General features: G+C 57.2%; 1 protein-coding gene across 1 annotated transcript in view; it reads left to right on the top strand.

Annotated features, from left to right (window-relative positions):
- Positions 1 to 1,344: 1,344 nt before the first annotated feature.
- The window catches only part of LOC125444495 (polyamine-transporting ATPase 13A3-like), a 29,427-nt gene continuing 16,143 nt past the window's right edge, over positions 1,345 to 14,628 (top strand). Inside the window, exons 1-9 of the mRNA XM_048516937.1 lie at positions 1,345 to 1,548; positions 9,031 to 9,115; positions 9,594 to 9,687; positions 11,089 to 11,262; positions 11,971 to 12,105; positions 12,381 to 12,532; positions 12,866 to 12,935; positions 13,686 to 13,820; positions 13,940 to 14,012. Of these exons, the coding sequence (XP_048372894.1) occupies positions 9,637 to 9,687; positions 11,089 to 11,262; positions 11,971 to 12,105; positions 12,381 to 12,532; positions 12,866 to 12,935; positions 13,686 to 13,820; positions 13,940 to 14,012 (790 nt within the window). The 5' untranslated portion in view covers positions 1,345 to 1,548; positions 9,031 to 9,115; positions 9,594 to 9,636. The remainder of the gene's footprint in view (positions 1,549 to 9,030; positions 9,116 to 9,593; positions 9,688 to 11,088; positions 11,263 to 11,970; positions 12,106 to 12,380; positions 12,533 to 12,865; positions 12,936 to 13,685; positions 13,821 to 13,939; positions 14,013 to 14,628) is intronic.

Here is a 14,628-nt window from a genome sequence, read left to right as displayed (position 1 = left end):
ACACCCACTGGTGCCCCCCCTCCAATGAACCTTCTGTGGACATTTGTGCTTCCACTCACAGAGAATGGCCTTGGCTCAGAACCAGATACCCAGTCGGAAGAGGCCTTTCTGCACGAAGTCTGCACAGTTCTCAGCATCATCCGGGACCGGCTGTCGCAGATAGTGCAAGACAGAAGGGGCCGCCAGAGACCACCCCACAAAAGCAGCGCGGGAGGCTCCTGAGATGCACGGCCCAGGCTTACGGGCCAGAAATGGGGGGAGAAGGGAACTGTGTGGGGAGAAGATTCATGCTGAGGGCAAATAAATAGAACTTTCAGGGGCCTTTTGTGCAGTGGGGGCGTGTTAGCGGGCCACCCCCACTGCTTGTGGCTCCTCCACTTGAGCACCCCTTGGGAAGGCATGGGCTACGAGGCCTGTTCTGGGATGGACTCAAGATGACCTTTTCAACCACCGCAGCCTCAGCTGGCCCAGCTGTACCGAAGGAGAAATGGCTCTTTGCCCATGACCAGAGGCACCCTTGTCTTCTCCCGAAGGCTGACACGGCTGCGGAGGAGGAGGAAATACGAGCCCCACCAGGCCCCCTCTGGGCTTCTCCCCCACACCTGGGGCTCCTTCTGTTCCACACAGGTGGGCTACACCTGCCCCACAGTAGACTCTTTTGTACCCACCCTCCTCTTGTCTTGGGTGGCAGCTCTTGGCAGCCGGGGGGGGGCAATCATGCCACACAGCCCCCCCCCCAAAAGCGGCTATTTTCTCCACGGGGGGCTTGTTTCTGTCACTGGTGACCGTAGAGGACCCCCACCCTCACCTGGGGGCTGGCAGCCGAGGAGGGGGGACGGGAAGGCCCACTGGTCAGTCCCCTCCGCCTGGTGGCAGTCTACCTGGCCGGGCTCCTGGAGCCCCTCCCCAGGTGGACCCCTCCTCTCCAGTTCTGACAAAGGGGGGGGGCTTCTTGTCAGGGATAGGGGGGGGGAGGAGGAAGGCGCCCTTTTTGGGCAGGGGCAGAGCCGGCGATGCCGGTGGGGGGCCCAGCGGGGAGCAGGAGGCGGCCCTCGGGGCTCCTCGCAGCCCCCGGCTGGAGCCTCGGACCCCGCGGGCGGTGGGGGCGGGGGGGCTTCTGCTTCTGGCCGGTTGCGGCCTCCTCAGCCGCCATTGCCGTGAGGGGGCCGCTGCTGCTGCCCCTCTTCTCTTCTCTCCTCTTCTCTTCTCCCTCAGCGCCCGAAGTTCTCCGCCTGAGGGGACGGACTACATTTCCCATCACGCCCCGCGCAGCCGATTCTGACAGGTGCCGGGGAAGGCGCATGCGCCCCAGCGCCCTCTCGCGCCACTTTCCCGGCAGCCCCCGGGAGGAGCCCGTCTGGCTGGCGGAGCTGCGCGCTCTCGCGTCCTGGCCGCTGCCGCGGGAGGAGGGATCCGCGCGGGCGCGCGCCTCCCCCCTTCAGAAGCCGCCTCCGCGTCTGGGAGACGCGCTTCTGGCCCCGCCCCCTTCCGCGGACGGCCCCCCCCCCTCCCCGCGCGCCGGGAGATGTGATGAGGGACCCAGAGCGGGTGAGTCACGTGCGCGGGAGGCGCCCGGTGGGGTTTTCCCCGTCACGTGAGCCCCGGTGGTTCCGGGGGGGGGGGCGTGGAGCCACCAGCGCAGTCAACCGGGGGGCCCTGGGGGGGACGGGCTGGAAGAGGCCGAGAAACCCCGGACGTGGCGTGGGTTGTGTGACACTTACCGGCCTGCGTGTGCCTTGAAAGCGCCGCCGCTTGCAAGCAGAGGAGTAGCTCACAAGGGAGAAAGGATGCGCATTTGCAGACGGGACGCCCTTTCGACCAGTGCGCGAGCATCAGTGTGGTGTACTGGTTAGAGTGTAGGACTAGCATCTGGGAGACCCAGGTTCGAATCTCTGCTTCTGACACGGAAGCTCACCCAGGAAACGTGGACCAGTCGCGCTCCCTCAGCCTAACCTACCTTACAGGGTTGTTGTGAGAATAAAATGGAGGAGAAAAGAATGTTTCAAGCAGCTTGGATCCCCACTGGGGAGTCAGTGAAATGATTACAATGAATGAAGTGGGCCATTAGGGCCCCGAAATTGCTGGCGGCCTCATTGATCCGGAAACAAAGCACAATTCCCATAAGACCTTTTATTGGGACCCGCTGCTACAGTGACCCAAAAGAGACGTGCGAGCTTCTGAGTTCTTATCTCTTCTCCAGGCTGGATGTCAACATAGGAAGAAGAGAAGATATCCCAGGCTTTGGTTTCCACAGCCTTCTGTCAGCATCAACTCTGGGCATGTAGACACACATGGGTGCCTCTGGTGCAAAGTGGCATGCAGTTCCTCTGAGCAAGAGGGAAAAGGCCTCCTGTGGTTTCTGTGTCGTGCGCACAAGCAGAGTTATATGATCTAGGAGGGAAAAACTGATTCTTATTCCTCACTTGGGTAGATTATACCACTTCGTGGAGCAAGAGGGAATGTACTAATTAGGGTGCTCACAGTGCTGAGAGAAGGTTGCTGTCACGTGCATGAATTTGGGGTAGGGTCCCAGTAGGTCGTGTTCCACACATTTACTCAAAGAGAAGAAGAGGAGGAGGAGGAGGAGTTTGAGTTTGGATTTATATCCCCCTTTCTCTCCTGTAGGAGACTCAAAGGGGCTGACAATCTCCTCTCCCTTCCCCCCTCACAACAAACACCCTGTGAGGTGGGTGGGGCTGAGAGAGCTCCGAGAAGCTGTGACTAGCCCAAGGTCACCCAGCTGGCGTGTGTGGGAGTTCCCAGGCTAATCTGAATTCCCCAGATATTTGTTCAAGCAGCAGCGCTGTACCTGAAAAGAGCAGATATTTGTTCAAGCAGCAGCGCTGTACCTGAAGTATATTTCTTTGGATGGAGGGACTTTTAAGGGAACACCGGAGCATACCCCTCCTCCCAAATAAAACTGTTCTTGTGCAGAAAAAAATACTATGCAAGTTAGGTGGCACATTTGGGGGGGGGGTCTGTCCCAGTGCAGCTGTGTGGGTTTACTAAGAAACATTTTGGGGAAGTCTGTCCCACAAGGAACTGCACGACACAGTGTTGGATGAACCTGAGGGAGGGGGAGATGGGAGGGGTGTTGACTCTGGGGGTCCTCTGGCCAAAGTCGGGCACTCAGGTGCATGCACAGGTGGGAAACTCTGCTTCTGCAGGACCAGACGGCTACTGTGTTCACACTCACGTGTCCCTCCACACCTGAAAAGTGGGCCTCCCTGCCTCCTTCCCTGTTTCATATTTGCAGCTACTTGAGTGGACGGGAACTGCTACTTCCCCTGCAAGCGTGCCCTGAAAAGGTGGAGAAATCAGCTCCCGCAACTGGAGCAAAGACTAGTTCTGGGAAAGGCTGGTGGGGGCCTTTTTCTCCCAGCTGCTGAAGCAGTAGACTGCCCCCCCCCCTTCTGCTTTCTCACTTCCACCACTCCCACTGTGCCGGTTCCTCTCCGCATGCGTGAAATACAGCAGAATATCCGCTGGCCTTCCCTTGTTCTCCAAATATTGTGACGGCTGCTTTGAAATTTCCCCATTCCGAGGGAAGGAGCCACAAACCGCTCTGCTGCAGCACTGCGAGTCAGGAGCAAGATCCCAGAGGACGAAGTTCTCCTACTCATCTGGGCATGCCCCGTCTCCACCTGGAAGGGTGAACAGGAACGTGCGTGCGGCAATAAATCAGAGTTTAATGGCTGGGCTGGGTCTCCACAGATGGATTTGGCTGCCCCTGGTGGGGTGGGAGCTGCAGAGTTTGCCAGAAAAGCTCTTCTTGCCCCTGAGGGCCAGACCACACAGCTGCCACGGATTCTCCGCCCCCCCCCCCTTGCAGAACCTGGGGTGTTCTTAGATGCTCAGTGGTGTAGGAGATTAAGAGCTCGTGTATCTAATCTGGAGGAACCTGGTTTGATTCCCCGCTCTGCTGCCTGAGCTGGAGAGGCTTATCTGGGGAATTCAGATTAGCCTGTACACTCCCACACATGCCAGCTGGGTGACCTTGGGCTAGTCACAGCTTCTCGGAGCTCTCTCAGCCCCACCTACCTCACAGGGTGTTTTTGTGAGGGGGGAAGGGCGAGGAGATTGTTAGCCCCTTTGAGTCTCCTGCAGGAGAGAAAGGGGGGGGATATAAATCCAAACTCCTCTTCCTCTTCTTCTTCCTCCTCCTCTTCTTCTTCTTCCTCCTCTTCCTCCTCTTCTTCTTCTTCTTCTTCCTCTTCCTCTTCTTCTTCTTCTTCTTCTTCTTCTTCCTCTTCCTCCTCTTCTTCTTCTTCTTCTTCATCTTCAAAGCCAGGGAGGATCTTGGTGAGGCCTTTGCTTGGTCTTAGGACTCTGGCACATCAGAATTTCCCGGGAGGCCTGACTCAGTCCTCTGCCGGTGTTCTGGACGGAGGCGTGCCTCAGGCCAGGGTGTGTGTGTGTGTGGGGGGGGATATGGGCCTGCCCAGAACGCTTGAAACGGTCCTTGCAGGAGCCCCGGAGTCTCCTTCAAGCCTGGCCAAACCCCAAGGAATGCACCATCTTTCTTTTTGTCCCAGGGCCTTCTGTAATTGTTATCATTGTCTGGATTGTGCCAGGCACGGTGGGAAAGATCTCCTGGGAATCCACCCCAGCGGTTCAGGCTCTTGCCCTAACCTGCGAAGCCCCACCTTGCTTCTGAAGAACCCAAGAGCCGCCCCCCCCCGCCCCCCGCCCCCGACTCAGTTCAGCCTGCCCTGAGCGCCCAGGTGTCCTGGCACTGGGAAAGAGGCTCCTTGGCTGAGCCCAGAGGCCGGATGGGCTTCGAGCACCCAGCCCAAGCAAGCCACTGAAGTGTTGCCCTGCAGGGAAAGCTGTTGCAAGGATGAGGCAGCCCTTCGCTGCAGCTCCTGTGGTGAGCAGGCCTCACCTGCTGGGTGGGGGCATGAGGGGGGGAGGGAAACCGTTCCCCCCCCCAGGGGTGGGTGGGGCGCTTCCTGTGCGGTTTCTGTCCACGTGACGCCTGGGCTCTGCCGGTGCCCTTGGGGGCACGAATAAGGAGCAGGGCCTTTGCAAGGGAAGTGGGGAAACTCACGGAGAAGCGGCGGCTCCCTCCGGCCTCCCCCAGTGTGAGAACAGTGGGTGGGAGCAGTCCCCCGTCTCAGTTCTGTCCCTCAGAAGAAAAGGGTTTGCTGTATTGTCGAAGGCTGTATTGTCGAAGTATCAGATCCTCTGAAGGTGCCGCCAGCCACAGATGCAGGCGAAACGTCAGGAGAGAATGCTGCTAGAACACGGACAGACAGCCCGGGAACCACACAGCACCCCAAAGGGTTTGCTATCTGGCAGCTTCAGGTATATCCTGAAGGACGGGGCTGGGAAAAATCCCTCGCACCCGATTGTCTTGCTCCTAAAAAAAGTTTAGCAATTTTGAAACCTGTTTGAACCCCATAGAGACAAAGGCTCATTCCGCACATGCAGAATAATGCACTTTCAAACTTGGGTGCTGTGTGGTTTCCGGGCTGTCTGGCCGTGTTCTAGCAGCATTCTCTCCTGACGTTTCGCCTGCATCTGCTGTATGGCCGTGTTCTAGCAGCATTCTCTCCTGACGTTTCACCTGCATCTGTGGCTGGCATCTTCAGATCCTCTGAAGATGCCAGCCTGGGCTGCATGGTAAAACTGCTGAGAAAATAAGATGGCTCTGTCCTTACAACTCTGAAACCTCCACCCACAGCACCCCAAAGGGTTTGCTATCTGGCAGCTTCAGGTATATCCTGAAGGACGGGGCTGGGAAAAATCCCTCGCACCCGATTGTCTTGCTCCTAAAAAAAGTTTAGCAATTTTGAAACCTGTTTGAACCCCATAGAGACAAAGGCTCATTCCGCACATGCAGAATAATGCACTTTCAAACTTGGGTGCTGTGTGGTTTCCGGGCTGTCTGGCCGTGTTCTAGCAGCATTCTCTCCTGACTTTTATACCATTTAGTAGCTGGCATCTTCAGAGGATCCTCCTGGTGGTGCCAGGCCACAGATCCTGACGAAACGTCAGAGAGAACTGCTTCTAGAACACGCCTAATACAGCCCTTAACCACACAGCTCTATTACCAACTGTTCCTGGCCGTGAAAGCCTTCGACAATACACTTTCAAACTGCTTTCAGTGCTCTTTGAATCTGTGAGGAATAGCAAAATCCACTTGCAAACAGTTGTGAAAGTGGTTTGAAAACGCATTATTCTGCGTGTGCGGAAGGGGGTTTGGGAGTTCTGGCTCTGCCTTCCCTCAAGCCCCAGATCCTGCTCAGGGGACTGACTTGCCTAGCCCTGACCTAGGGCAGGATCCAGGCACTGGGAGGGTTTCTCCTCCAGTGTCACCAGTTCAGTCTCCTTGCTCCTCCAGGGCCTTTGTGTGCCCCAGCTCAGCCCACCTGGCATCCGGCATCCTCCCAGCTGGGTTCCCCTCCCAGCTCCAGAGGCCATCCTCTGTGACCCGCCCCCCTCCATAACCTCTGCCCTCCCCCCTCACCTCTGGTGCAGGGATTGGCTGTCTGCAATCGAGTTTACGTGCATGCACAGAGTGCTTTCTGGTGTGCTGGGAAATGCGGTGGCTTGGCCTAAGAGAGAAGGAAGTGCCTGTGTGTAAACTTTGTGTAAACTCGCCTCTTGCAAGTTGTAGGGAGTGGGGTACAATGGTTAGACTACGCCAGTTGCAGGCTGAGCGAGAGCCAGAGAAGGGCTGGGAGTCTGGACGCCTGCACTGCGTCTCTTCCCCCCCCCTCCTCCCCATACATGCATAGTTTCTTGCCACAACTTGAGGAAGCTTGAAACTGGATTGAGGGTTTCATTTGTTAAACAAACAGCTGATTAAACCTGCTCCTCTAGAAATGTAAGTTCTACATCTCTCCCCTCCTCACGCATAAGCGTGAAATCCTTGGCTACTCATCTGGCCAGGAATGGGGGGGTGGGGGTGGAATCACCAGGTGTGAGCACAGGTGAGGAGAGAAACAGCACATCCTGATCTTCTTTCTCTCACCTTTGAGGGCGTGGGGGCAGGGCCAGATCTGTAAACTTTCTTTCTGGAGGGCCCCTGTTTACAGCAAACACCTTTCTTTTATTGACACACATAATTACACCCTACATTTCCGTCTTCTACAGGCCTTATGAGAGGGCTTAAAAACGACTCATTACAGTAAAACAAGATGCTAATAACTTGGATCCGGCAGCCGATAATAAAGACAAGGCACATTTTAAGCAACGACCTGACGTCAGCAAAGGAGGATTAAAAATGTTTTAACTGTGACCTCAAGGAGAGCAGGGTTGGCGCATTCTGAGCCTGGAAGCATCGCAGAAAAGTCCGCGCCCCCAGTGGCCCCCTCCCTGCTTTTGCACCCGGGGGTGGGCATCCACGTGAATAACCGGCCGTTCTGTTCGGAACCAGTTGGTGGACAGGCTCACCCGATCAAGGCAAAACTGTCCTGCTGAGGAGGTTTGGCCCTGGTTAGTATGTGGACGGGAGGCCACCGAGGCACCGGCAGGCAGCGGCAAACTCCGCAGGGCTGCTGTTAAGTCAGCTTTTGACTTGACAGCACTTGCTACCACCAACGTTTCTTTAGCCCCGTGCCATCGCTTGGTAGTCATCCAGCGTGTTTGTTACTTGCCCTAGAGAGCTGTGGCACGATCAACAAAGGATGTGGCTGGCATGCCTTGGCATTCGGGGCAAAGTTTGGCTGTAGGAGGGCCCCTGGGCTGCGCTAAGCTGCGCAGCTGATCTTTGACCGGGTGCATTGCCAGAAGAAGAAGAGGAGGAGGAGGAGGAGGAGGAGTTTGGATTTATATCCCCCCTTTCTCTCCTGCAGGAGACTCAAAGGGGCTGACAATCTCCTTGCCCTTCCCCCCTCACAACAAGCATCCTGTGAGGTGGGTGGGGCTGAGAGAGCTCCGAGAAGCTGTGACTAGCCCAAGGTCACCCAGCTGGCGTGTGTGGGAGTGCACAGGCTAATCTCAATTCCCCAGATAAGGCTCCACAGCTCAGGCGGCAGAGCTGGGAATCAAACCCGGTTCCTCCAGATTAGATACACGAGCTCTTAACCTCCTATGCCACTGCTGAAGAATTCCTCTCTGGTCTCCCTTTCCACGTATCCACAGGGTCTCCGTCTCCCACGGGCTGAGCTTCATGTCATTGGCCATCGTGGTGCCCATCTAGAAACCCCCCCCTTAGCGTCCCACTGCTTCTCTTGGGTAATGAAGGAAGAGAGATGGCCCCCACAGCTGTGTGGAGGAGACCTCCCTCCAGGCCCCCAGGTGACCCCCCCCCCAGTGATTTCATGCAGGTGGATCCCATGAGCACCTTCAGAACCCCCCCCCCCCTCAGCCTGGCAGGAGAAACCCCCCCCCGACTGCGGTTCTAGCTCCAGAGCCCTGAGGGGACTCTCTGCCTGCCCCCTTCTGCTGCCATCTCCTGCTTGGGCGGGGGGGGGGGGTGTTTGAAGACTTTTTAAAAAAGAAAATCTCTCTTGGCGTTCCCTCCAGGATCCCTCCTTCCTGACGGTTGTGTTGATCATCCGTACCTATTTTAAGTTTTGGTTTTAACTTGTTTCAGTTATATATATTTTTTTGCGTGTTGGTTTCAGCGGCCCGTGCGATGGTGCTTGGATGCATGTGCTTTAATTTGTTAGCTGACTTGATGGTCTAGGAGAGCAGAAAGGGAAAGGGTCAAGATCTTTGAATAAATGAATGAATGAATGAGTGCACGGCTAGCTGTCGGGCTTCAGTTCCAGAGCATGTGGTGTGTCGAGTCTCTGGTGGGACACAGAGGGTCACCCAAGTCCCTGTCTCCTGCTCCCCCCCCCCTTTTAACCTTGCCCTTCCCTAGAGAGCTCAGGGTGGGGGGGTGGACCATCCTGCTCCATTTTACACTCTCAGTATGGAAGGGTGGGGGGCATGGCTGCTGCTCTCTGCCTTCGGCACCTCTGCAACCGGCAGGAGGACTTCGCGCCCCCCCCCCCCCGGGGAAGCGGCGTGTCTGCCTCGTGGCCCCTCTCTGCCCCAGCCCTGAGCCCCTCTCCCTTGTTCTTCCTTCCACAGTTCCTGAGGAGGCTGCCCACCACTCCGTCCTGGATGTGGCCGGTGGATCCAGGACCCTACAGCTGACACAGTGGCAAAAGCTGCCGTAAGTTTGCTGCCAGGAAGAAGAGCTGCGAACTCTCTCTGGGCACGGCTGGCTCTGCAAGCAAAGCCCCCCTGTCCTGTCTCCTGCCCCCCCTCCCCGCTGTTATCCTAGTGAGGTCTCGTGTGCCGCAGACGCAGACTTGTGGTCGGGAGGCAGAAACCACACGGCGGAGGGGGTAACAGGGGACGGCATTCACAGCTGAGAATAGCCGCTCCCAAGGCCGCTGGCTGAGGCTTGGTTGGCACGTGGAGACGGGCGGGCGGGCGGAGAGGGCTGCTTCTCCTGGGGTGGGGAGAGCCATCCTTGTGTCACGTGTGAAGTGGCTCTTTTGGCTGCTCTCGCCCCCAGCCCAGGGGGGGGCTCTCTTGCCTTCTGCCAGGAGGGGCCCAACAAGCATCTCCCCCCGACAGGCTTGGCTTGAGGCACAGCTGCCCACCGGTTAGAGCCAGGCCGGGCCTCTTCTCCCTTTCCCCCGTAGGAGCGTGGAGGTGGAGTAGCTGCGTCCCCCACAGGAAGGAGGCATGGAGAGAGCGGCTGAAGCGTGTGTGAACCGCAACGAGGAAGACGAGATGGTCAGTCAGGCTCTGGGCTCAGCAGCTCCTTTCTGGACCTGGCTGCGGCCTGTTCTCGATCTGGCCCCTTTGGGATGGGGCTGGCAGCCCGGAATGGCGGCCCCCTCCTTGCCCCGTCTCCACAGCCCCCCACCCACCCACCCACACACCTGGTTTGGAACCCTCTCCTCACCCCTGAGAGGGAAACTCTGCTTTGCGTGAGCCATTCTCCTCTTTGGTCAACAGCACAGAGGGGGGGGGACGTTTCTGCCTGAAGCGACCTTGACAAGAAGAGACCTCTCTCTGGGCATGGCGGGGGGGGGGGGGTGCTCCCACAATGGTGGTTCAGGGCTCTGTTTGCCCCCCCCCCCAGCGGTACCAAAGACAGAAAGGGACCCGCTGCTCTGCAGAACTCCTTAGAGCACAGGTGTCAAACTCGTGGCCCTCCAGATGTTAGTTAGTTAGCTAGCTAGCTAGCTAGCTAGCTAGTTAGTTATTTTTCAAACTAATATACCGCCCAATCCCCGAAGGGCTCTGGGCGGTGAACAACATGAAATTCAAATACAAATAAACATAAAATCAAATACAATAATCTCTCAATAATATAAATTAAAATGCAGCAATTAATATATAACAATGCCCGTTAAAATCCTTCTTAAACCCTCCCGAGAGGAGAGAAGAAAGGGTGGGTTCTGTAGATGATAACTCAAATTTCCATGGGGGTGGAAGAGAGGGGGGGGCACTCCATTTGGACATTCCAAAAGAGGGGTATGATGCTGGCAGGAGATGATGGGAACTGTAGTCCATAACATCTGGAGGGCCGCGAGTTTGACACCTATGCCTTAGAGTAAGGGTGTCAAACTCGTGGCCCTCCAGATGTTCATGAACTACAATTCCCATCAGTCCCTCCCAACATGAGCTTTGGCTATACTGGCAAGGGCTGATGGGAATTGTAGTTCATGAACATCTGGAGGGCCACGAGTTTGACACTTGTGCCTTAGAGTGTGCGGAAGGCATCCAACATTGATCAGAGCTCACATGTAGCTGGGGAGGGGTCATGGCCCTGTGGGGGGGGGGAAGCCCTGCTCAGCCTGCAGGTGGTCTCTGGTCCAGCCCACGGCATCTCCCATTAAAAGGATCAGGCGGCAGGTGAGGAGACATGTCCCTGTGCCAGAGACTCAGGGGAGCCACTGCCTGTCTGACGTGGATGGACCATGGACCGGGTCCTGCTAAAGGCAGCTCCGCGTGTCCCACGTGGCTTCTTGTGTGAACCCAGCGCCCCCTGCTGTCGTTCTCTGGGCGTGCTTCCCAGGTGGCTGCAGGCGTGGGGAGCCTGGGGAAGGGAAGCCCCTTGTGTTGGGGTCTGTGCTCTCCCCTGACATTCCTCTTGCCTGGGCCTGCCTCCCCCTCCCCCCCATGCAGGAAATCTCCGGCCACAGCCCCTGCTGCTGGAAACTGGCGCTGGTCTCGCTGGGCACCGTCTGCAGTGGAGGCTTCCTTCTCCTCTTCCTCTATTGGCTGCCAGAACTGAGCGTCAAGTGGACCTGCCGGGCTGTGCCGCTGCGGGATGCCCGGGTCGTGCTGCTACGGACCACGGTAGGGACTTTCAGAAGGAGCAGGTGCCTCCCAGGTTGCCCAGCAGGGCCAGGCCCCTGTCTGTCTGTCTGTCTGTCTGTCTGTCTGTCTGTCTGTCTGTCTGTCTGTCTGTCTGTCTGTCTGTCTGTCTGTCTGACACACCTGCGCCCTCTCCCCCCCACACACACCTGCATAACTGCTTGCACATAGCCCAATCTGCAGTCACCCAGCCCAGAATTTTATTAACCAAAGGGAGGGAAGGAAGAACAGATGTCAGAGAAAGATAAGAAGAACCTTAATTTTTAATAAACATAAATAAAAATAGCAAAATAACAATTTTAATAAAAATTCCTCTTCATTTCCTCTTCCTTTGTCTGTGAAGCGTTTTGAAGAAACCACCTCATTCATTTGCAGCACAAAATGCCCAGCTGCACAGCTGGATCGACACACACACAAACGCACACTCTTCCCTAGCATCCCTCCAGCAGCTGCAATCACACAGACTCAGGCAGGCCGGCCAGCCTGGGTGCTGCCACAGCAGCTGTTTGGTAGGAAAGCCCAGGCATGAGCAGGGGGGCCAGCCTGGAGGGATGGGGGCAGAGCCAGGTCCAGGGTCTGCCCCCTCCTCTGAAGACCCGGGGGGGGGGGGGGGGAGAGGCTTCCAGGGCTGGCCTTGATGCTCCGGCCCCGGAGGCGCCACCAGTGGCAGCTGCCCTTTCCCTCCTGCAGGATGAGTTCCGGACCTGGGCCCGGGTCCGGGTGCGTTCCCTGCTTGCTCCTGGATCCCAGCCCTTGGGTGCCCCGCAGCCGTCGGAGAACAAGAGGCCCTTGTGCCAGGCCAGCCAGCTGGAGGAGCTGACAGAGGTGAGCTCGTTTGGGGGGGAGGGAGGATGCAGAAGAGGGAGGGGCTGTGGCTGAGTGGCAGATCATCTGCTTGGTATGCAGGCCCAGGTTCAATCCTTGGCCCCTCCATTGAAAGAGAACAGGTGGTGGGTGATGCGAAAGGCTCCTCTCTGCCCGAGGCCCTCGGAGCCCTCGGGCAGCCTGAGGGTGCGGGAGCGGCCTCGGGACCCGAGGCCTGAGTCGTGCGAGGGTGGAGGAGTCTCCAGACAGGGCCTGTTGCTGCTCCTTTCCTTCAGGTCCGCTTCTTTGTCCACCATCACGTGCGCTACCTCTGGAGTGCCGAGTCCCAGTCCTTCCGGCGGCTGACGGCCCTGGACGCGGGGCTGCCTTGCGCCTCCCTGCACACCTCCCACGGAGCCGGCCTACCTCGCAGCACCCAGGACTACAGGTCAGCACCGGGAGGGGGGAGGGTCCGGGAGAAGGGGGTGCTCAGCCGGCAGCCCCACCCCACAGCACAGAAGGCTCAGCCGGAAGGCGCAGGATGGCTCTGGTCCCGTCTCCAGTTGCAGGAAGGGACTCGGGGGTTTCATTGCTGGGAAATGCTTTTCTTTGCCGAGAGCCTGGAGGAGACGGGGCGGCCTCGGGTGCAGAAGGCGCTGACTCTGTGGGAATCTGCTCCACGTGGGCAGGAATCCCATGACTGGGGAGGCCCAGTGGGGGAAACGCGTCCTCCGGGTGTCCTATATGAGCACCCGTTCCCCCCCTCTCTCTCTCACCGCAGGAGGCTTTTTTATGGAGCCAACAAAATCGACGTGAAAGTGCCTTCCATCCCCACGCTCCTCATCAAGGAGGTAAGCTTGTCGGGGGGCCGGGGGCCACCTGCTGCCCTCCTGGGGCCAGCCCTGACTCCCCGCAGAGGCATATGGCCTATAGCCGTGGTGGTGAACCTTTGGCACTCCAGATGTTCACAGACTACAATTCCCACCAGCCAATTGGCCATTTCAATCGCCATCTCAACTTTGAATTTTATAATTTGTATATGGTTTTAACTGGGATTGGGGGTGAAATGGATTTTAATTGTTTATATGAATGATGGACACCACCCTGAGCCCTTCGGGGAAGGGCAGTATAGAAATTTAATTAAATAAATGAATGAATGAATGCTGGCAAGGGCTGATGGGAATTGTAGTCCATAACATCTGGAGTGCCAAAGGTTCACCACCACTGGCCTATAGCATAGGTGTCAAACTCGCGGCCCTCCAGATGTTATGGACTACAGTTCCCATCATCCCCTGCCAGCATGATGCTTTTGGTCACATGGGGGGGCACTGGAGGTGGGTGGTCCTGCCCCGATCCCCACCCCCGGCTTCCATGCTGGCTGGCTTTTGGTCTCACCAGGCCCTGCCGGCCTGCATGGATGCTGGGGGTGGGGTGGGGGGTGTCCTGCCCGCGAGCCACGTCTCCATCTTCTGTGCAGGCTGGGGCAGGCTTGGCGCCCCTGAGCCATGCCCCAAAAGTGGGGGTGGGGGTGCCCAGAAAAGGCTTCTCCCCCGCCCCCAATGGGTCCCTGACTCCCCAAACGGGGCTCTTGCCTCCTGCAGGTGCTGAACCCCTTCTACGTGTTCCAAGTCTTCAGCATGGTGCTGTGGTCCCTGGACGATTACTACCTGTACGCCTCGGCCATCCTCTTCATGTCTCTGGTGTCCATCGGCTGCTCCCTCTACACTATTCGGAAGGTGCGGAGGGGGGCAGCTCCAGAGGTCCGGCTGAGAGGGGGAGGGAAGGGTCCGCGGGGTCCCCCTTGCCTGAAGGGTTGAAAGGCGGGGCTAGGATCCGCGTTCCCTTTCTCCTGCAGCAATACGTCCTTCTGCACGACATGGTCGCTGCTCACAACGTCATCCGCGTGACGGTGTATCGGGGCCCCCATGGTGAGTTGAGGGTGTGGGTGAAGGGGCTTATTTGCAGGAGGCCCAGAGGGGAGGGGGAATGGGGCCTGGGGGTTGTAGGGAGCCCTTCTGAACCCCTCCACTGAACAGGCACCCTTTTGCTCTAGAAAGCCACAAAAAGAAGGTCTGTTGCTCTAAAACTCCAAATATACCCTGTTTCCCCGAATATAAGACATCCCCGGAAAATAAGACGTAGTAGAGGTTTTGCTGAAGTGCGAAATATAAGGCATCCCCCCAAAGTAAGACATAGCAAAGTTTTTGTTTGGAAGCATGCCTGATGAACAGAACACAGAAAAAGAAGACATCCCCTGAAAATAAGACATAGCGCATCTTTGGGATCAAAAATTAATATAAGACACTGCCTTATTTTCGGGGAAACACAGTATATATATATTTGAAAAACCACCAGGCCAGGAGGGTGCATCCGGTGTCCTACTCAGCCTGGCTGTGTCCCTGAACTTGGGCTAGCTGCGTTTGGTCTTTCCTTGTGGCAGAGCCAGTGTGGTTAGAGGATTTGACTAGGAGCGTGGAAGCTTGGATTCAAATCCACACTCTGCCACTACTGGTGCTCTTAGGCCTGTCCCTCTCTCAGCTTTGC

The sequence above is a fragment of the Sphaerodactylus townsendi genome, linkage group LG15, assembly GCF_021028975.2.
Source record: "Sphaerodactylus townsendi isolate TG3544 linkage group LG15, MPM_Stown_v2.3, whole genome shotgun sequence".
Lineage (NCBI taxonomy): Eukaryota > Metazoa > Chordata > Lepidosauria > Squamata > Sphaerodactylidae > Sphaerodactylus > Sphaerodactylus townsendi.
The sequence above is the reverse complement of the archived record's forward strand: the minus strand, read 5'-3'. Positions and strand labels throughout refer to the sequence as shown.